This window comes from Macrobrachium nipponense, chromosome 28, assembly GCF_015104395.2.
Source record: "Macrobrachium nipponense isolate FS-2020 chromosome 28, ASM1510439v2, whole genome shotgun sequence".
Taxonomy (NCBI): Eukaryota; Metazoa; Arthropoda; class Malacostraca; order Decapoda; family Palaemonidae; genus Macrobrachium; species Macrobrachium nipponense.
In genome coordinates this window covers 21,615,762-21,639,303 of record NC_087217.1, presented here as the reverse complement: position 1 = coordinate 21,639,303, position 23,542 = coordinate 21,615,762, and the positions used below count along the sequence as shown (strand labels likewise).

Genomic DNA, 23,542 nt, shown 5'->3' with positions numbered 1-23,542 from the left:
TTTTGAATTTGGTCAGCCTATTCATTACTTATAAAGACACCGTTATGAGGAAATCCATTAGGGTGGCCATTTAGAATCTTAATAAAATAATATGTTGTAATCCAGATATGTATGAATTTGCAAAATATTTTAATAAGTCAGGAAACATTATAAATCCTTATATCAAAGTGACCATAAAGCTGATTAACATCATCTACCCAATGCCAAAGAATAAATAAATAAATGCACAATTAAATAAATAATTAAATACAAATAAATAAATAAATAAATAAATAAATAAATAAATAAGTAAACAAATAAATAAATGAATAAATATATAACAAAAATAAATAATTAAACAATTAATAACAATGAAGTAAATGAATAAGGTAAAATACATAATTAGACATATATAGATAGATAGGTAGATAGATAGATATATAGATTGATACATAACACGATAAAACCATACAACTCGCCTCTTCATCAACACAATCCAAATTTGATGTACTTTCTCTTGGCAACTCTTGGTCACAAATGAACATCAAGTCTTCAAAATACCAGAGAGTGAATGTGCATATGTCATCAGGTGATTTGCCAGACTTCTTGGAGCTTTCAAGTTTTCGTAGTTCTCTTCTGAAGGAACTACGAAGACAGTTGATTTTTTTGGTCACGTCCTACCTTGTGCACTGAGGGTCAAGTTCTCTTAGTTTTGCATGTAATTCCTCGATACCCATATTTCTTAAGTTCTTATCAGAATAATCTTTAGATTTTACCTTCCACAGTGCTTGGTGTTTCCTATATTTCTATGATCAACCATAATTTCTCTTTCTTTGTCTTTAACGGCGCAAACATCACTCATGTTGTAATTTTACTTGGAAATAGCAAAGTCTCTTTGTGAGTGAAGGAGCTGCTTAAAGATGTTACCACCTCGAGAATTGAATAAGTGTGACGTTTGGAGACTGATGCTTGTTCAGACGTTCAAACTTCAACACGAACCAGCAAGCTCCGCCCACAAAAGTCAGACTAGATCAGACATCCTTCCAACTCATTCAAACACGTTGGTCCAACATGTTTATCCCTTTCACACGTTCAAACATACACTCAAACATCATATTGTCAAACGTGTTCATGAACAAGTTTGATCGTGTGAAACCCCAAGTTACAGACAAATGCTAATTAGTTCGTCTAGTCGCCACCAGGGCAGCGCTGCGCAGTGGCGGAACACCGGTGACTCGAGGAGGTCAAGTACGAAGAGCGGGCGATGTTTTTCGTGTATTATTTTATAGTGTTAGTGCGTTGAGAGATTGCAGTTGCTGGGATATATACATATACATATGTATATATATATATATATATATATATATATATATATATATATATGTATATATATATATATATACATCGAGCTACAAATGTCCTTTAATATCTAATTCGCTCTACTTGGAATTAATATATTTTCATATATGCTTAATTAAAAGGGAATTTTATTAGGTGATAATAGAATTGGCGGCGCCCAGGCACGAACCTAGGACACCATACAAATCCAGGAACGTCAGTGAAGCTTTTACCCACTCCACCATCACAAAAGGCTATAAATTAATGCCGTCTCTCACACTCAAATACCTTTCGCGATCAGGTACTCGCTGATTTGGAGCCAGCATTAACCCACCTCGACCTCGGTAGTGCTGTAGTGCTTATGACAGCACGATAAGCCATTTAATATAAGTAAGATCACGATTACCGTGATTCATATACATACATCGAGCTACAAATGGTTCCTTTAATATCTAATAATCACTTCTACCTCGGGAATAATAATATATTTTCATATATGCTTAACCGAAGGGGAATTTTATTAGGCGATAATAGAATTGTCAGCGCCCAGGCGCGAATCCAGGACACCATACAAATCCAGGAACGTCAGTGAAGCTTTTACCCACTCCACCACCGCGAGAGGCTATAACTTATATGGCGTCTCTCACCCTCCAATACCTTTCGCGCTCAGGTATTCGCCGATTTGGAGCCAGCATTAACCCACCTCGACCTCGGTAGTGTTGTAGTGCTTATGACAGCACGTAGCCATTAATAGGACATTTGTAGCTCAATGTATGTATATGAATCACGGTAATGTGATATGACTTATATTAATGGCTACGTGCTCTCATAAGCACTACAACACTACCAAGGTCGAGGTGGGTTAATGCTGGCTCCAAATCAGCGAATACCTGAGCGTAAAAGGTATTTGAGGGTGAGAGGCGGCATTAATTTATAGCCTCTTGTGGTGGTGAGTGGGTAAAAGCTTCACTGACGTTCCTGGGATTTGTATGGTGTTCCTACGTTCGCGCCTGGGCGCCGCCAATTCTATTATCGCCTAATAAAATTCCCTTTAGGTTAAGCATATATGATAATATAATTCAATTCCGAGGTTAGAAGTGAATTAGATATTAAAGGACATTTGTAGCGATGTATGTATATAATCACAGTAATGTGATATGACTTGCATTTATATATATATATATATATTATTATATATATATATATATTTATCTATAATATACATACATGTATGTATACATATATATGTGTATACATGTATATATACGCATGTATGCATATATGATGTACATATGGCCTTTTAACGATCGTAAGCGATCTCACCCCTGGGGCATCATTGCTAAGAGAGCATCATAGAAATGGGGGTTTAGTTTACCCAGGGGTGGGCCCTTCCCCATTTCTCAGCTCTCTTAGCTAGCCAAGATAGATGAATTCCTAAGATTGATGACCCTTCTTGTAACGCCTCCAGACTATTCCTCTGCGGTTGATACTAGAAAACAGGTGGTTCATTTATAGAGTCCAAAATCCAGTTATTTCTCTGCTAACTTTTGGAAACCCTTTGCTATAGACAGGAAGCTTCCAGTCTCCTAATCAGACGACTTCGAAATCCAGCGACTCCTGACGATGCCCTTCGATGTCTTAGTGCCTCTGCCACACTACATATGGGATCGAACACTGCATATGTAAAAGGCATGAAACTTACGGGTTTTTACGCCGCGCCAGAGGTTGCCTCTGCAGTATATGCTAGTATTTGATCCCTTATGCATTGCATGGCCCATATTTTGCATATATAAAAGGCATTGAACTTACGGGTTTTTACGCCGCGCCAGAGGTTGCCACAGTAGCATATGCAAAAAATGGGTGCAATTTGCAATGCATAATCCAATTCACATATGAAGTAGTGGGCATGAAACTTACGGGTTCTTACGCCGCGCCAGTGGTTGCCTACTACCCATATGAGATTGGGCCTTGATACCCTATTCCAAGGGTATCATGCGGCAGGAGAGAGAGGGGATGCACCATAGTCCAGTCTTTGGGCACTTACCGCCAGGCCAGAATCCGCTGTAGTTTCTCGATCACGCAGAGCTATACTTCCACAACCAAATCCAGTAAGGATTTCCATCATAAACTTTAGCGTCTTCTTGTTCTCAATATCTGAGATTTTCTGCCTTCTATCCTCTGCAAGTAAACCACACTTCTCCTAAAAATGAAAATGCAGAGGTTCCTTTACTTGCACCCTTTATGTGACAGCGTTTATCTTGTAGAGCTCTCGGACCATTTTAGCTTCTCGCTCCAATCGTTGGAGGTTGGCTGCAGATATCAGCTCCATCTTCTGGTGCAATTCATCTCTGTTTAGAGGCTTCTCAATTGCTGGAGTTTTATTCGGGGCCTTTGAGTGCCTCTCGGTGCCAGCTGAAGGTCGTTGCAATCCTTTGATTTGGCGAAGTTCTTCCTCGATGCTGTCCATTCGTCGGTAGAGGGCTCTGCAGTTGATCTGGGGCTTCCTCAGGCATAGAGTTTTATCCGAAGCCTTTTCGTCTTCAGCTTTCCTTATCGTCCTCTCTCTTCTGCAAACTTCCTTTTCTTTATAATTCTTTGATCCATTAAGGATTTTGACCTTTCCTGAACAGCTGATCTGCGTATCCTGCGCCAAGATCTCTTCTTGGCGTCTTACGAGTTCCAATAATGCCTCCATCTCTTCAGCAAGGTCGAATTCAAGTTGAAATTTCCTTCTAATCAGGACATTCTTCTTTCCATTTACCGTCGGTTGTTCTGCTACAACAGTTTTAGATTCTTGCAGCAGCAAACCGCTGACTTCCAATTGTTTCTGGGTGCACTCATTTTCCAGTCGAAGGATCTCGCTATCCTTCTGTAAGTTCTGTTCTCTCAGCTTTTCCAGTTCCTCGTTTTTCTCAGCTAATTCTCTTTGACATTTGTCGTCGAGCTCTTTCAAATTTTGGTGGGCCATCTGTGTCTGAATGGTGAGGACTTGTAACTCGTCCTCTAAACCTTTCATCTTCAAGGTCTTGTTCTCGTTCTCCCTCTTCAGCTTTTCTATGTTCTTCTCTTTCATTCCATTCTCTTTTCGAAGTCCTTCCAGGTCCTGATTCAGCTTGCCCATTTTCATTTGCATTTCTTCTCGGCTTCTATCGTTTTGCTGTAGATCTCGATGCAAAGTGTCCTTCTCCATCGAGAGAACTGCGACCGTGTTTTCCAAAATGATTAGCATCTGGCCTCTCTCCTCGTTTTCCTTCCTTTGGACTTCTGTATCCTTCGCCTTTTCAGTCATTTCGTTTTTAAGCTTCTGCATCTCTTCGGACATTGAACAGAGGTTTCTGTCCTTTTCTTTGTTCATTCGTTCGAGGTCTGTGATGTGTTCGGCCATCTGCAGTTCTGCTACGGTCAGGCCCTCTACCTTGTTCAGTAATTCGTCGATCAGCTGATCCTTTTCTAATCTCTCTTTCTCAAACCTCAAGAAAACATTTTCATTTTCCTTAATTACTTCCTCGAACTTTCGACTTATATACAAATTCCTTGTTTCTTCTTCACTATACGGATGGTCGCCTTCTTCATTATAGGAATGTCCGTATACTACTTCGTTATCCGAAACATGGTCTTCTTCAAAGCCAGAGTGATCAGTTTCGTCCTTCTGATTTCCAGCCTCATCAAGACAGGCAGAGCTGTCTGAGGCCATGAAATCGACAAAGAACTGAACCATTTTAATGCTAAATCCACGAAGTATAAATACTCCAGTGAATAGCATAACAATAATGGCCAACATTGTAATCACGCTGGGGACTTGAACCATGGAGTCAAAGCACTGTGCAAGCACAACTGTAAGCAAACTAAGAAACATCTTTGTTCGTTACAAATCAACTCTCTTTGCCTTATCATTACTTTCCAAAAATCCCACTTGACGTGTCTGGATTCTATTTCTGGAGTCATTTCTGGTTCCGCCGGAGCCGATCCTGTCTTCGGGAATGTTTGTTCTGATCCCGGACAGCAGTATAGGTAGTTCCCTGAGGGGCATTCTTACGCAGTCCTCAGGACTTTCTGAAGATCCTAGAGCCAGTCTTTACACACACATACTCAAACACAAGCGCGCTCCTGCACACACAAACACACACACACACACACACACACACACACACACACACACACACACACACACACACATATATATATATATATATATATATATATATATATATATATCTGTGTGTGAAATCTATTTTTAGTGCAAAACAGCTGACAACAGATACACGATTTAGGTCATCAATAAGAAAGCTAATTAGAATGCAAATTTATTATCGACAAAATACTTCCTTACAAGAATATTAATTTGATAGTTTGCCTCCTCAGTTCCTGCTGCATTTTTTAGGACAGGAGTACTGTCGACACTGTTGACCTTTGACATAGAAATATATTTTAAATACATGTTATCATTCCAATAAGAATAATTATATTTTTTATTAATAAATCCCGTCAATCAGATTCATCTTTTAAAGTAAGTAATCTGTAAGTCCCGAACTTACACATTTATAAGTGGGTTGTTGACTCTGGTTGGTTTTAGCTTGAAGTGGCTAATATATTTTCGCTTTAAAAGTATAAGCTCAGGATTTAGCATAAATTGGCCAGTTTATTTCATCCTTATAAGTACCACCTCCAATATACTTTCACTTTCTAAGTATCAGCTCATGTTTTAGAATACATTTTCCAATATATTATAACTTAATAGTTGTTAGCTTAGTTTCAAGTAAAAATTGGTCAATATATTTGCCTTTTATAAGTATTCTCTCTTATTTCAGTACAATTTGGTTCATGTATTTTTCATTTAAAAGTATTAACTTGGTTTCAAGTGCGATTTGACAAACATATTTTCACAATATAAGTATTAGCTCAATTTTAAGTATAAAATTGTGCAATACATCTTTACTTTATAAGTATCAGCCCAGGTTTCAGTTTAAAATGACAAAACGTTTACATTTTATAAATATTAGCTCAGTCTTAAGTATAAATTGACCCATATATTTTTCCTTTATAAATATTAGCTGGGCATTTTCACTTAATAAGTATCAGATCAGGTTCTAATATGAATCGACCAATATATTCCAACTATACAAATTTTAGCTCGATTATATAGGCTATAGTAGATTCACATCAACCGTGCATTTGATGTCTAGGCCAGTCCCTTAAGACGCTCCTGATTGGCTGTTGATAAGCCAATCACAGCCCTGTGATTAGCTAATCAACAGCCAATCAGGAGCGTCGTAAAGGACTGGCCCTGACATCAAATACATGGTTGATGTGAATCTAATATAGTATATTCTCACTTTGTAAGTACTAAGTCATTTGAAATTCTCAGAAGCGTTCAGATTCCAGTTCAGTTCAGTTCAGTTCGTAGAACCTGTACGATACTACTCCTGAGGCGTGACGTCACGAGGTTACGAGATGCGGAAGGTGATTTGCTCCAAAACCAGAGACACCGTCGCTGCTAAAACTCCAATGATGACAACAATAAACGAAGCCTGAAAAGGCGGAAATATTCTCATTGTTAGATTTGTTGAAACTGTAGGTAAATGCCGCCACTATCAGTCAGTTATACCTGCGTAGTTATGCCCGCGCAGTCGGCCTGTGCAATAAAAAATGAACCCAAGCTATACCTCAGGCAAAACTGAACGTTATTGGGTTCAGTTTTGCCTGCGCAGATATAACTGAACGTTAGTGGCGGCTTTAAGATACATAGTTGTATTTTATCTAATTTTGACGCAATACAAAATCTTCTACATGTTAAGAAAATTTTATTGTGAAAATTCCTAGAGCAATGCGTACAGAATCATAATTTGATTTTGGCAAATTTTTACCTAATACAAAATCTACACGTTAAAAAAAGCTATTTTTTAAAAGGCTGAATCAATAAGTGCATATTCATAGTTTAATTTTGGATGATTTTGACGCAAGACAAAATCTTCTTTATATTAAAAGATAGTGCAACAGTATTTAAATTTAACGAAGGAAACACTTCCTTACGAGAGTAAAAATACATTTGCAATGATTATTACAAAACAGTGCTCGCTGGGTTTCCATCTAGGTATTAATTAGATCTAGGAAATATGTTTTTTTGACACGAGTAACATGACTGATTTATTATAAATGATTGATAATGGCATGTTCCGGAACTTTTGAGAAAAAAACTTTTTAAGGTTACTGATATGCCTGATTGTGTTCAAAACGTCTGAAAGTAACGTGTGTGTGTATATATATATATATAATATAATAAGTATATATATATATATATATATATATATAGTGTGTGAGTGTGTGTGCATGCGTGTAAGTATACGTATATATATATATATACATACACACTATATATATATATATAATATATATATATAATATATATATATATAAAATATATATAAAATATATATATATATGTATATCCATAAAATAAAAACACACCATTAACAAATTATTTTCAATGGTAATATCAAGTCAAGAACTGAGCTTAGAAGTGTCCTAGAACCACTAAAGAAAATGATTGCTAAAAGAACTGTATCACAGAACCCCCTGCTCACCACATCCATCTTTTGTTAGAACAGAACTACGTAGATCCTTTTAGACAAAGTAGACAACTCATACTCATTGTTGCAGCAAGAGTTTTTAGAAAAATATAACAATAAAAGCAAAGTTGATCAGTCCAAACTGACACCTCCATGGTGCAGGATTGGCTACAATATGATACGATCGTGTTATGATTTAGAAGAAAAAAACAGGCAACGCAGACATGCCTCTACTGGAACATACGTCATTTGTTTTACTCAGAAATATATTTGCACGTGAGTTGTGTTAGTTGTTTGTTATGAGTTCAGTTAGTAACAGAAAACAAAGGGTGTGTCATAGCGTGTAAATTATGTAATGAAACTAAAAATATGCTCTAGAGTAGGGAACAAAGGTGATGTATTCGGCAGAATATTCCACTAGAAAAGTGTAAAAAATTTGCCACGAGATAAACAATGACGTGTATAAAATGCACCTAAACAAACAAGAACCCGCCTTTGTTTCCATGAACGGCAGAACCCTCGCATGTAAACAAAGGCGAAACGAAAATTATCGTACATCCGTGAAGCAACATGAGTGGGATGTAGTTGTACCGCGGCGACTAAACCGTCGACTTTTCTTCTTCTCTCTTTTTGAAAGGAGAAAATAGAATTTTGCGGATTGTTTCTAAGCAGTTTATGGATCATAAGCGAGCTTTTTCTTCTTTTTCTTTCGTGGCCTGAGGATTTCCCAAATCCGTAATGTAGGTCAGGCGATGCACCCGCGTGCCAAGGAAGAGCCGGTACGGTATTTGGAAGTGGGCGTCATGTGAACCGTTTTTTATTATTTTTTATTTTATTATTTTTTTTTAAGATATTCAAGTTCCCAAATCAGATGTAATAGTGGACGTCGTTGAACGCTTTTTACCTTGAATACCAATAGCGGTTGGGTAAGAGAGAGAGAGAGAGAGAGAGAGAGAGAGAGAGAGAGAGAGAGAGAGAGAGAGGTGGTGAGTCAGACACCAAATAGATTTTGCACAATAACCAAAGAACAATAGACTAACGCACTGAGTGAGTGATCGCAACTAAATGTGCTAGTCTTAACTTTAGGGTCTGTTAACGATGGAATTATTTAATTCTGTCAAGAAATTTAATAGATATGAAATGAAAATTTTTTTTATGCTAATAACCTTAATTTTTATCCCAGTCTTAACTAATGGCACATTGAGAAAGTACACATTAATAAGAAGTTGTTAAATTGTGGCCGGATCCATCTCATATTTGAATCCTCTTTCCATGGTATACTGCCACCCCTCCCAAACATTTCATGAAAATCTATAATTAACTTTTCAAAATATTTCGTGGACAACCAGCAACTCCTCTTATTCCTTTCATTGCACCTCCTTACATATATTTTCTTCCATCTTACTTTCCATAGTTCAACTTCGAGGTTTTCCTCTTATTACACCTTTGTAACCTCTTACTCTCAATTTTCCTTTCAGTGCTGAATGACATTGAAGGCCCCAACACTTGGCCTTAAGCTATATTGTATACTCTAGTCGACTCTCGCACATAATTTAATCATCCCTTTCTTGGTCTATCTGCCACACCTCCAAAAAATTTCAAGAAAACCTATAGATAACTTTGTAACTTATCTTGTGAACAGACCAGCAGCGAGAACAGACACGGCTGAATTGTAGACCCACCAGGCATCATTAGCCATCGCTGTACACACACACACACACACACACACATCTTCTCCCGGAGGTAGAGACGACTTTCACAAGCGAGCAATTTGTGGTTCGCCGTTTTTATAGTATCGGAGTTTTCGTTCTGTTCAGATGAGAGAAGACGAAAGGTTTAACTTCGGTGCAATTTCTACCTTCGTTGAGGAAGCTGGGAAGATGCTTTCTGCCGTGTATATAAGTCTATAAAGGAGTACTTCCAGAGAGTTTTAGATGGATTTAATTTGTCGCTGTTGGGGAGCTGGTTACTGATTGGGGTTTTTGCTCTTGATTTCTTATGTTTTTGTTGCTGTTGGACTTGTAATTCTCCCCCCGCCCCCAAGTTTCACTTGATAAATGCTACTCTTATTTTTCATCTGATTTAACAACAAACATAGATCATAAATAATATATTATTACATGAATTGAAATAGTAATACAAGATTCCAGATACATTTTCCTTGCATCTTTAAGCATCGTTTTCCAACTCCTGGCACCATTAAGCCTAGGGTTTTTGCTCATATCAGTAACTTGAGGTTGTGTACATTTTGCCACTGCTTGTGACAAAAGCTTGAATTTAAAGTACTTCAGTTTACCTCCAGCATTGGCTACCTGGTGCCAAGGATGGTGACAAACTGCCAGGAAAACGAACACGATTCTGGCTCCTATTAGCATCTCGACGCTAGACTTAATGATTTATTCATGTTATAACTTATAATCGAAAATTAGCCAACTCTGCGGTAGGAAATATGGACTGAGTAAGTTCGCACCTGCACCAGTCTTATATAACTTTGATTGGACACGAATAAAAGATAAAAATATAGTCTAGCTGGTTTAAAATTTTAGGCGGCAAGTCGTGCAAGATGCCAGAAACTTCTTTTTCTGTCTCATTCGAAAAAAAAAAAAAAAGTCTCTCTCTTGCTGTGCTTCTCGTTCAGACTTAACAAAATGAAAGTTTGCTTTCCAAGTTGTTGGAGTAATTGTGGTCTAGTAAAGCCTGGTCTTCGTAGCATGAAATTGCAGTGTTCGTAATCACGAGAACCTCAGACAGCTGTAATGGCGTAAAATTGGCATTTTTATTGGGAGGGGTGGGGGAGGGGAGCCAGATTTCTTTGACTTATAACTGTGTATGGGGGCAGAGCGGAAATAGTTGTTGACGCTCGGAAGTTTAAGAGGGTCTGTAATAATGCATAGTTAATTTAGATAATGTTATATATGCACGCATTATTATATTTCAATTGTCAGATATACAGTAATTTATTTCTGTTATTTTCCATGAGTGAAAAATATTACGAATAATACGTAACCATATTTATACAGTAAGTCGTCATGCGAAAATTCATGATTTTTTTTTATACTTGTAAGACCATTTCTATGGGGTTTCCTGACTATCGACGTTGTGCTGTATAGCCTTATTATTAATACAGTTAATAGAATTACAGCTACTGTACCGAGTTACAGAAAACTTTTAAAGTTTTCCCGCATGCATTGCTTCATTGGAAATTTGAAAGTAAGCTATTTCCTATTGTGCTTGGAAGGAAGGTCCACGTGGCATATTTTGCCTTTGTCTTTTGACGACATGATTTCTCCCTCTCTTTCTCGCAGACTGGTGGCTTAATTTTATAACGTAGTTCGTCTCATATGTATAGTATATATGTGTGTGTGCCCCTGTACCTATAATAACTGGATTGTATCCAGCGGAGATATTTATGCAGGAAAAGTTACAAGCTTTCTAGGCCTAACAGTCCTCTTTGTTAAGTATTCTGCGGATACTTGGAACTTGTGTGTTAGATACCATCCACTTTCAATGAGGTCCTGTTAGTAATTGTACTGATGCATAGAACATTTGTGTAAGTATTAATACACACACACACACACACACACATATATATATATATATATATTTTATATATATATATATATATATTATATATATATATATATATATATATATATATATATATATATTCTCTTGTCCAATTCTCCCTAACTTCCAGGAAGGAAATATCGATGATTCTCTTCTAAGAAAACATAAGGGAGACAAGTTTTATGACTCCATGTAGTTTTTTATATTAAATCGTAATTCAGTGTATTTTTTTTTTTGTGTGTGTCATTCAAATATTAGGTACAACTCTTTTTGTTTGGTTTTTATTATCGTGAGCGATAACCTGATTGTATAACGGTTCTTAACGATTGGGTTATTATAAAGGCGGGTTACATCACTCAATTTCCGCTCTCTCTCTCTCTTCCCTTGAGCTTAAATTATCAAGTGAATTATCTGTGTTGATTTGTTGCAAGAAGTTATTTTTATTGATAATTATCTCTGCTCTCTCTCTGGTGCATATGGCGTCAAGTTATTTTGAACAAGTATATAAAATTCTGAATGTAATTCTGTTAAATTGTAAAATATTGTATATTTTCTCTAATAAAAGATTAAAAAATAGTATCTCTCTCACTCTCTTAGTTATCACTCTAGTAATTTCGTCTTCAAGTTAAAATCATCCAATAATTTTCCTTTTTATTGTAATCCATTATGTGACAAACTCTCTGTTTCTCGTTACTCAAGTAGTTCGTCTTTAAGTTTAATTCATCCAATAATTTAATTTTTCGTCGCAGTCCGTTATGTGACAAACGCCCTCTTTCCTATTTCTCTCTCTCTCTTTGAAAATGCGTCTAGGAATTTATAGACCGTAAGAAAAGAATTCCCCTTCTGAATTCTACGAAGTTCGCAAGTTAGTTAGTTCTTTGTGGAACTTGGGTCGATTTCCTCTCTCTCTCTCTTTTACAACCATTTGTCTTCATTGGTTGCGTGGGTCCGTAAACTTGTGTTCCTTCCCATTTTGAAACTAAAGTTTCTTTTTGTTTTAAGATATATTCTCACTCAATTCCTGATATATATTTGTTTCATAATAGTTGCTTTGTGTTGTCATCTTATATTTTGTTAACAGACGATAAAACTTAGAGAGAGAGAGAGAGAGAGAGAGAGAGAGAGAGAGAGAGAGAGAGAGAGAGAGAGAGATTCCTACTGTATATTGAGGACCCATTCCCTAACTAAATCAAGTTTCTTATGTTCGTCAACTGACAAAACTGACTTCGCGGATATTCTTAGAAATGCGGTAATAACGTTTTGACTTGCCTTTTAGAGACAGAAAACACACAAACACACACAACACGAGCCTCCCAACTGTGTCGAGGAAATCACGGTCTAGGGATATACCTAGATCGTGGACAAGTAACAATTTGATTAAGGGAACGGTGGCCTCGCCTTATACGTACAAGAAAGCAGCGATTTATGTTAATTATTGGAATATATAGATCGCCCCCCCCCCCCCTTACCGAACATGCACAGCCCTTTGTTTTGGGAAAGGGAGCGCGCGAAGAAGTCTTTAGTTTCCCGCGCAACGGTTTGACAACAAAGGGAGCTGCTTCTGCTTCTTGTCGATGTGTGTAGGAGTTCTGGACATTCATGGGACCGGCCATCAGCGACTTTTCTGCTGGTGCTGGTGTTGGGTAACTCCCGCCAATCGAGTCAACCACCTGCCCACCCACACATAAAATGCTGCAGGTTCCAACCGATATACTGTTTGCTCCTAGCTAACGTTTTAGTTTGTGGATTTTCAATCTTTCATCATTATTCAAAAGGTGGATGGATCTACGTGGAACAACTAGAAATCATCATTCGTCTGCTACACAAGTTGCTGCAAGAATCATCATTCGTTTACTATACAAGTTTCTGCAGGTTAAAAACACTGTATCTGCACAGAGAGAATAACCGGAGGTTAGCGGATCTAAATCAATTAATTGTTGGAGACAGATATAAGAAATAGAGACGATAGTATTCACATTTATTCCTGCAGGTCTGTTCCTGTGTAGTTAATGTATTATTTGTGATGCCATATTGAAAATAAGACATAACCTTTAAACTTTGATCCCCTAAATATACAGCGAAGTTTTTATCTAACTGTAGTTAGGATTCAGACACCCAGTGGAAGACTCCCATCATTTTCTGATTCTGAAATGTCATTATTTCAATAGAATGCTTCTCCATTATCCTTAGTTTTTAAAATTTGAAATGTTAGTGCGTGCCACTCGTCACGCTGAATGAGCTACATACGCCCAGTGTAAAACTAAGATGGAGGAAAGAGGTAGTGGTATTGTAGTGTAGTGAAACCATTTTTTTTTTCCACAGTAGATCCACATAAACCGTGCATCTGATGTCTTGGCCAGACCCTAACGACGCTCCTGATTGGCTGTTGATAAGGCAATCACAGGGCTGGAAACTCGCAGTCTCGAGAGTTCACATGGGTAGGAACTATGTTCCACCTCTCCTGAGGGACAAGTTTCTCAAAAGTATCCCTCAGGAGAGTTGAAGCATACATCCTACCCATGTGAACTCTCTCGAGATACCGAGTCTCCAGCCCTGTGATTGGCTTATCAACAGCCAATTAGGAGCGTCGTAAGGGACTAGCCTAGACATCAAAAGCACGGTTGATGTGAATCTACTGAAGTAGTACTGTGTCCCAAAGATATCAGTCAGTTTCAGGTTCTTCAGGGTAACAGTCTTTTGTTTATGAATTTGAGGTCATCCCCAACGGGCGTGCTAAACACGCCGCAAATATGGACACATCATTCGGTTAAAATCCGAGGGGGGGTCACTCTGTAAGAACGATCCGTAGGATTTTTGTTGGTAAACAGAAAGTGCAGTTCGAAATGGTGCTTGAACTACTGAGGATGAATGGAACTTGAAAAAACATCATCTATAGTACATAGATGAAACAATTACGTAAGAGGAGATAAGTTTTTTTTTTCTTTTTTAAGATTGGCTGGTGACGTTCTTCGGAATCAACACGAAAAAGCTATTGGTTTCGTTAGCGTTTTCATGCTATTTTGTAACTGGAATTATTCATATTACTGTAACGTTATCACATTACCTTGGTAGCACATCGATAACTCTCTCTCTCTCTATCGATATATATTATATATGTGCGCGCGCGCACGCCTGTGGCAGAGAGAGAAAAGAGAGGCTTCCTGCTTGATGATAATCACAATGACTCATCCTCCCGAGCTAGAGATAGGAAGAGGGGGCGGCCATTATCAGTATTATATTCGCTCCACGAAACTCCCCCCCCCCTCCCTCCCAACCTTCCTATATCGAGGCGGGATTAACAGATTAATTAATTATCCTATCAAGTGAGGTGATGGCTTTACTCAATATTATTGATTGGAGAGCGGAAAGGGGAGTTTTTGATATGACTGCCAGGGTCGATAAGCATTGATTTATGGGGTGAAGTAGCTGGCCCATTCTGCCATTCGCGTTCACGGAGGATTTTGGTAGCAGTATCGTGCATCCGGTGGTGGTCACCCATCCTGGACCTGACCAGACCTAGTATTGGTTAAACTAGCAAACATATGTATACAGAAATTATGTATGATAAATTCGTAAAGTAACTAAATCTACGGGCATAACCAGCCCCCGTTTCATGGGCAGAACCAACTCCGTTTCAGGGAATCCCCTTCGGAGGGGAGGTAGGATGAAGCTCCATTATAGACCATCTTAGGGGTCCCCACTGTACCCTGGCAAGCTTCATGCCCATCGGACCAGACGTTTGGCCGTGATTGAATGATAGGCGGACGGACAGACATAAAGCCCATTATAGTAAGATGGTATTTAGGATCTTATAATACAGAAAAATTCGATCCAGGATTAAGCCTGTGATTAATATTTCAAGCAATGCAAAATGCGAATCGGAAAAATAAGTTTAACCTGATTTTGTTTTGTTTTGATAAACATCTGAAGGTGCTATTATCCTTTTCGTATTGATAATTTGGAAAGTGTTAAGATGTTATTTGACAATAAAAATATTCCAGAAAATTATTTTTGAACTTTAGAGGGTCAGTTCAAAGCCGAACGAAAATTAGCCATTGCTGAGCGCTAGCTTCAGTAGGGAAAGTGGAATTCGTTGATATTAGAAAAAAAATGTCTGAAATATATTATTCTCTTTATCCTGCGAAATTTCCAGGAATTAAATTAAACTGTCCATAACTACTGTTTTACAGATTTCTTGGATATAAGGATAAATGAATCTCAAAAGCTAACCCTCTAAGGGAGGCTAATCTGCCAGTGCACCTCATGTTGTGCACTGTAGGCATTACTTAAGGTTCTTTGCAGCGTCCCTTCGTCCCTTAGCTGCAACCGATTTCTTTTCTTTTACTGTACCTCCTTTCCTATTCTCTTTCTTCCAACTTACTTACTACCATCTTGGAACGGTTGTTTATTAGTGCAACTGCTTTGAGGTTTTCTTCCTGTTACACCTTTCAAACCTTTTACTGTCAGTTTCCCGTTCAGCGCTGAATGGCCTCATAGGACCCAGCTCTTGGCCATTACCCTAAATTCTATATACTGTTTTATTAACGCAAAAGCCAACCGATTCTTCCTTAGCTTATAAGCGAAACGCTTTGCAAAACGTCTTTGAAGTCAGAATTAAACATCTTGTGTTTTGTTTGTTTGTTTGTTTGTTTGTTTGTATGGTGTTTTTACGTTGCATGGAACCAGTGGTTATTCAGCAACGGGGCCAACGGCTTGACGTGACTTCCGAACCGCGTCGAGAGTGAACTTCTATCACCAGAAATACACATCTCTCACCCCTCAGTGGAATGCCCGAGAATGAACTCGCGGCCAACGAGGTGGCAAGCCAATACCATACCGACCACGCCACTGAGGCGCTTAAACATCTTGTGGACAACAGACTAAACAGAGAAGTGATCGCTTGATCTCTGTTTAAATTGGGAGGAAATCGGTTTATTACTTTTGTAATTACTACAGGGCCCGTGGAAGGCGAATTCACTAAATATTTTATATTTTAAAAGTCTTTTCACTTATGGGAAAGGACACATGTTGCCAATGATCGTAGTTTTTCTTCTTGTGTTTTGAGTTTTAGTTTCGTTTGGTATTTATGTGTGTTTTGGTTTCTTGTCGCCCTGAGTTTCTCTCTCTCTCTCTCTCTCTCTGTATATATATATATATATATATATATATATATATATATATATATATATATATATATATATATGTATGGATACATGTATGTATGTATGTATATCATATATTATAATATATAATATATAAATATAGATATATATATATTATTAATTAGTTTAACACACCACACACACACACACCACCACACATTATATATATATATAATATATATATCTATATATATATATATTATATATCAAGATATATGCCACAAAGGAAAAATAAACGAATGAGGATCTGCAAGATCTTTCGACGTTAAACGTCCTTTACTGAGCAGAGACACTCTGCTCAGTAAAGGACGTTTAACGTCGAAAGATCTTGCAGATCCTCATTCGTTTATTTTTCCTTCGTGGCATATATCTTTATTTATGGATTTATCACGTTCCTAACTTTCGTGATTCAGTGATACATATATGTATATATATATATATATATATATATATATATATATATATATATATATATACACACACCTATAATATAAATGTGTGATACGTGTGTGCGCGCTCTCAGCTATTTACAAAATAAAATAAAAACAAAAGCTCCCCTGGGAGCGTAAGTACCGCATTTCCTCATTTTTACCATCACCAACTGTGCTCGATCTTGTGCCCGGTATGGTCTTCAGTGGCTATATAACTGTGGCACGCAAGTGTTCGGCGGTCGGCCTTCGCCAGGAGGGGATCGGGGTGGGGGGTGGCGCCAAATGCTTAAATAGGGGGAGCATAAATTGGCGTTGGAGGAGCCCCCATGGGTGTTGGAGCTGGTTACCGAATTATTTTTAAGGACAGGTCCTCGACGATAATGGTAATCGTGTCTGTATTGTAGTATCCTTAAGACTCTCTCTCCTCTCTCTCTCTCTCTCTCCTCTCTCTCTCTCTCTCTCTCTCTATATTATTATATCTATATATATTATTAAATATTTTATTCCCATTTATCCATATTTTAAGTAGTATACTACTGAATATAAGCTCTTTTGCTGTTTCTTAGTCAAGTTAATAATTATATTATGGTATTAGTATTGATAAACTACATATAATACAGACAGGACATACAGGGTGTCCATAAAGTCCCAGTACCATTACAAGCTATAAATAATACTTGTAGTGCTACTGGGACTTTATGTGTGTGTGTGTGTGCGTATGTGTAAGTTAAGTATATCTTGTTTTACCAGACCGCTTAGCTAATTAACAGCTCTCCTAGGGCTGGCCCGAGGGATAGATATTTCTACGTGGCTAGGAACCAATTTATTGGTTACGTTGCAACGGGACCCACAGCTTATTGTGGGATCCAAACCACATCGAGAAATGAATTTCTATCACCAGAAATAAATACCTCTCTGATTACTTTTGACAAACTTCTGTATATATATATATATATATATATATATATATATATATATATATATTATGCATTATATATATAATTAACACGAAATCCAAGCTTCCAAAGAATATTATGGCGTTCATTAGGAAGAAATAGGAGGAGTTAAAGGGAAATAAAAAGAAAAGTAAAGAAAAAAAATTAATCATTAGATCAAAATGCAGGAGAACAGTATATATTAGGGTAGTCATTAAAATAGTCATTTCGCCTTTGAGCTTCGAGTCACTCTGCGAGAAGATGAAAACGACTTCGAATTGATCAACCTACGGGCTGCTCTATGAGCAAGAGCCCGTGCCGGCATAAGGCCATCTTAATCTCAAAACAGCAAGAACAGAATGGTCAGGAGGTAAGTACTGAATGGACAGTTCACACAACGCGCTACCAAGGTCGGCTACCCATTGTCGTCTATTCTTTATTACTCAAGGCCGGTGTGTGTGTACCTTCTGCTGTTGCAAAACAGACGTAGTTAAGCGTCATTCCGCTCAGTGACGTACAAACGCTTTGCGATATAACCTTCTGCTGCGCCAGAGACGAATCCTTATATAGTAGGTAACAGCATTCAACTGCGTTCTCTCTTGTCTTGTGTGATTGCGTCACTTGTAAATAGCTTATTCATTTCATTCATTCATTTAAGGGGGAGTGGGGTGGACCTCCTTGTTTGTTGATGACTCTCATCAGGAAGTGGAGCTTTGATGATGAAGTTGAACAGGTCTGATGCAGAGAAGAAAAAATTAATCCAACTATTATTATTTTTGGGAGGTAGTGGTTCGTTTTAACGGGGTTGCTTTTCTCTCTTCCAGTTAGTAAACAAGACCACGTGGATGTCTTCTAATGCGTTATAACGATTATTTATTAAATTATTATTGAAGTGGCTATACGAAGAACATTTAAATATCTGTAGTTGTTCGTAATATTTGCTGGTATTGGTTTTGTAAAATTATTGAGTGAGAATAATCTCTGTAGTTCCTGATAATAATTATTGGTTTTGGTTTTATAAATATTACTGAATGAGAATAATCTCTGTATTAAAATCATTAGTTCCTGATAGATTACTGGGTTTGGTTTAATACATCTGTGTAGTTACTGATAATTTGCTGAATGAGAATAATCTATAAAAACAATAGCTCCTGATAGTAACTACTGGGTTTGGTTTAATACAGTTATTAAATGAGAATAATCTGTGTAGTTCCAGATAATAATTATTTTCGTTTTGTAAAATTGCTGAATGAGAATAATCTCCTTAGTTAGACGTAATGATAATTGCTTTTGGTTTTGTACAGTTATTGATTCACTTTCAACAACAGCTGTCCTCGAGCCTCGAGTCCTTCTTCCATGAGAAATGTTCCACGTTCCACGAATTGTTAGTTTACCTTTGCCCGAAGAAAATCTCATTTAGTGGAGTGCCTGTTATGGACCGCGGCTCCCACCCGTTAGGGCGGTAACGAGGTCTGAAACTGACTGAATTTGTCAATATGTCCCCTTGGTTGAAAGGGTGTTGTAATGCAATTAGTGGGCGGATGAATTAGCTTTGTTTTTAGGGTGCTCTCTCTCTCTCTCTCTCTCTCTCTCTCTCTCTCTCTCTCTCTCTCTCTCTCTCATCAGGTTACCACAGACGACTAGAGAGCCTGAACATGAGTATGGCTTGGAAACACGACGTTTGCGAGGACAACTAATAGAAACAGTTAAAATACTGGAAGGCATAACGAAAGTAGACAGTCACCTACTTACAATAAACGAAAACCAGACAAGGAATAATGGATGGAAACTAGAACTGAAGAGATACAACACATCCCATTGTGGGAACTTCTTTACATACAAGATATGTGACGCATGGAATAAACTGCCAACAACAACAGTGTGGAAGAGTTTAAAAGAAAACTAGACAAAATCATTAGGACACTGTGAATGAATAGTAAAACCTGCTCCTACAGATAAGTGAGCACACGATGTCTCCTCTAAGGATGGACTAACAAGTCTTTGAGACATCCTAATCCTTGTAACTTTCTCTCTCTCTCTCTCTCTCTCTCTCTCTCTCTCTCTCTCTCTCTCTCTCTCATTTTCCCAGCAGCCTCTTTGCGTGCGGTTGACGAAGTTCGCAGTTGCGTGCGCCATCCATTGGAGCTACTGATTCGGGAGTTTGCGTGAGTAGTGGGTCACGCACATCGTCACGCAATCTGCATGTAATGAAAACCCAACGTGAAGAGATAAACCGGATTATCTTAATCAAATTGGCATAATTTCCCCTGGTCAATTGATTTACGAGAATGAGCGTTTGCACAGGGGATATTGGCGGGGTAGCAGTCATCTCCAGTGGGACCTCTCTCTCTCTCTCTCTCTCTCTCTCTCTCTCTCTCTCTCTCTCTCTCTCCGCGCGTGTGTTCCAGTTACGAGTGGTAATGATCGGTATTACCCGGACATTAGTGCCCAAGGTAATACCTTTGATTTTGGGCGGAGGGTGGGATGTGGGGAGGAGGGAGACTTAATCTCCCATGCCCCAAAGCAGGGAAGATCTGTAAACAAATATTTGCGGGTCATATTTGAGGAGGTAATGTTACGATAATATTGCTAATGCTCCTCTCTCTCTCTCTCCCTCTCTCTATATATATATATATATATATATATATATATATATATATATATATATATATATATATATATATAGTATATATATATATATATAGATGAGAGAGAGAGAGAGAGAAATAGTAATATTATTGTAACATTTCCCTCCACCCTATATATATATATATATATATATATATATAGACAAAGAGAGAGAGAGAGCAGTTGTGCAAGCACGCAGCTGAAAGCCAAGACACATTATAGAGAATACATTATACTTACAGCGTAGCCTTTCTCTCTGACGTGCAATATAATGATAGGTCTCGTTCACGGCTGGCTGGCCAGAAACCCATTGTTAATTACTGGGGTTCAAATGGTGTGAACGCGGCCACTTTCATCTATCTCTAACAGCTCGCTTCTTTTTTTATTATTATTAAATATTTTCAATTTAAACAAATTATGATAGAGTATATCCTTCAGCAATGTGGAAAAAAGAGCTTTTGACCTTTTACGAGCAGTTTTTTCTTCAAAAAATGTTCCTTTACTTTTATTCGTGTGTGTGTGTGTGTGTTTTTTTTTTTATCAACCCACAGCTCGCTCGAGTTTGTTAAAATTCACGTATCAGATATTTTCTATCTAAATAAAATATTATTGTAAATCCATTAGCAGTATGGAAAGGGCTTTTGACTCTTTACACAGTTTTTGCTTTAGAATTTTCCTTTTTTTATTAATTTTTTTTATCAGATGCAGGTCCAGACTGTTCCTTTGATTGTTTCAATTCTTAGTTTTTTTTTTTTTTTTATTAATTTAAAGTCATTGCAACTGAAAAGCTGATGGCATTTTCTGTCTAGACCAGAGAACAAGAAACTGAAAAAGAAAAAATGGAAGGTTATAAGAATCAAGAATAACAAGTGAAAAAATGCGCCAAAGTTTCTTCATCGCAATTGAGTTTCCTGTACAACGTATAATGCCTGTACAAAACCACCGGTCCACCAACCATACTGGCAGTGGCAGCTCTCCAGTCCAGTTGCTCTGCAGATGCCGTAGGGTGAGGGTGTGTCCCATGGCTCCGGAAATCGCTGCCAGGAGCACGATCCACGGCTAACTTTAGCATTAAATAAAATAGAAACTACGGAGGATAGAGAGTTGCAATTTGGTATGTTTGATGATTGGAGGGTGCATGATCAACATACCAATTTGCAGCCCTTTAGCCTCAGTAGTTTTTTTCAGATCCGACAGCAGACAATCCCGGTCCAATAGTTTTATTTTACAGAAAACTGAAAAAAATAAAATATAATTTCAAAGTTTGGTGATAGAAGGAAAAAAAATTCTATGACCTGTTGCATATTACTTATTTATTCATAGAAAGTTTTTTTTTTTATTTATATAATTCTCTGAAAGTGTTGTTTAGATAGTTTTTAGAATTCATTCAGAGTTTTAAGATATTTTTAGAATTCTTCGAAATTTTAAGATATTTTTAGAATTCTTTGAAAGTATTTTTTAGGTAGTTTTAGAATTCTTTGAAAGTGTTTTAAGATATTTTTAGAATTCTTCGAAAGTGTTTTAAGATATTTTTAGAATTCTTTGAAAGTGTTTTAAGATATTTTTAGAATTCTTTGAAAGTGTTTTAAGATATTTTTAGAATTCTTTGAAAGTGTTTTAAGATATTTTTAGAATTCTTTGAAAGTGTTTTAAGATATTTTTAGAATTCTTTGAAAGTGTTTTAAGATATTGTTAGAATTCTTGTGTTTTTAGATATTGTTAGAATTCTTTTAAAGTGTTTTAAGATATTTTCAAGATTCTTTGAGGGTTTTAAAATAGTTAGAATTCTTTTAAAGTGTTTTTAGATATTTTTAGGAATCTTTGAAATTTTAAGATATTTTTAGAATTCTTTGAAAGTGATTTTAGATATTTTTAGAATTCTTTGAAAGTGATTTTAGATATTTTTAGAATTCTTTGAAAGTGTTTTAAGATATTGTTAGAATTCTTTGAAAGTGTTTTAAGATATTTTTAGAATTCTTTTAGTGTTTTATAATATTTTCAGAATTCTTTGAAAGTGTTTTAAGATATTTTCAAGATTCTTTTAGAGTTTTAAGATATTGTTAGAATTCTTTGAAAGTGTTTTTAGATATTTGTAGAATTCTTTGCAAGTGTTCACGATTTTTTCGTGCCTCTGAATTTATATATGAAATGGTTGATGACCCGAAAGGTTTATACAAAGGGGACTCATTATCATTCAGCTGCTAAAGCATGAACGACACAATGACTGCTGCTTCGTTGCTCTCTTGAGCCACCCCTGCCAAGGAATCCCGTAGGGGGTAGGGCAGTGCCGTCATTGCACCTCACGTGGTGCATCGTAGGCATTAAGGGTCTTTGCAATGTCCCTATGCATTAGCTGCAACCCCTTTCATTCCTTTTACTGTAACTCCTTTCATATTCTCTTCTTCTATCTTACTTTTCACCCTCTCCTAACAATTGGTTCATAGTGCAGCTGCTTTGAGGTTTTCCTCCTGTTACACCTTTTAAACCTTCATTTCTTTTCAGCACTGAATGACCTCATAGGTCCCCAGCGTTAGGCCTAAATTCTACATTCCATTCAGTTCCCAATCAAAGGAAATGCGTAGTTTTAGAAATGCAGGTGGCTCTCTGTCTGTACAAAGAGGAAAAGCGAGTTGGCTAGTGAATAGTAGACTCGCTCCACCAGGACTGACAAAACTCGTCTGATGGAAGCATCACGAGTGAAATTTAGGGGCACGGCATTCCATTCGATATTACTCCGAAGAGAAGAGGGCGTCCATGACCTTTTAGTATTGCGACGCCAAGGCATAAGCAGTCAGCAAGTACTGTGAAGAGAAATAGATGATTTAATGGCTATTTTATTATACATAGGAGGTTAATTCCCAGTAATGTAGTCAATGCAGATGGGGCCATGCTGTTGGTCACCTATTCACAACTGCAACAGGACTTCATTCCAATTA

General features: G+C 37.3%; 1 protein-coding gene across 3 annotated transcripts in view; it reads left to right on the top strand.

Moving 5' to 3' along the window:
* Positions 1–23,542, top strand: part of LOC135201561 (persulfide dioxygenase ETHE1, mitochondrial-like) — a 76,277-nt gene that overhangs the window by 32,829 nt on the left and 19,906 nt on the right. Inside the window, exon 1 of one of the 3 annotated variants that reach the window (XM_064230569.1) lies at positions 17,355–17,426. The exons of the other annotated variants lie outside the window; for them this stretch is intronic. Within the exon in view, the coding sequence (XP_064086639.1) occupies positions 17,370–17,426 (57 nt within the window). The 5' untranslated portion in view covers positions 17,355–17,369. Of the gene's footprint in view, positions 1–17,354; positions 17,427–23,542 lie in introns of those variants that run through there. 3 annotated transcript variants of the gene reach the window in all.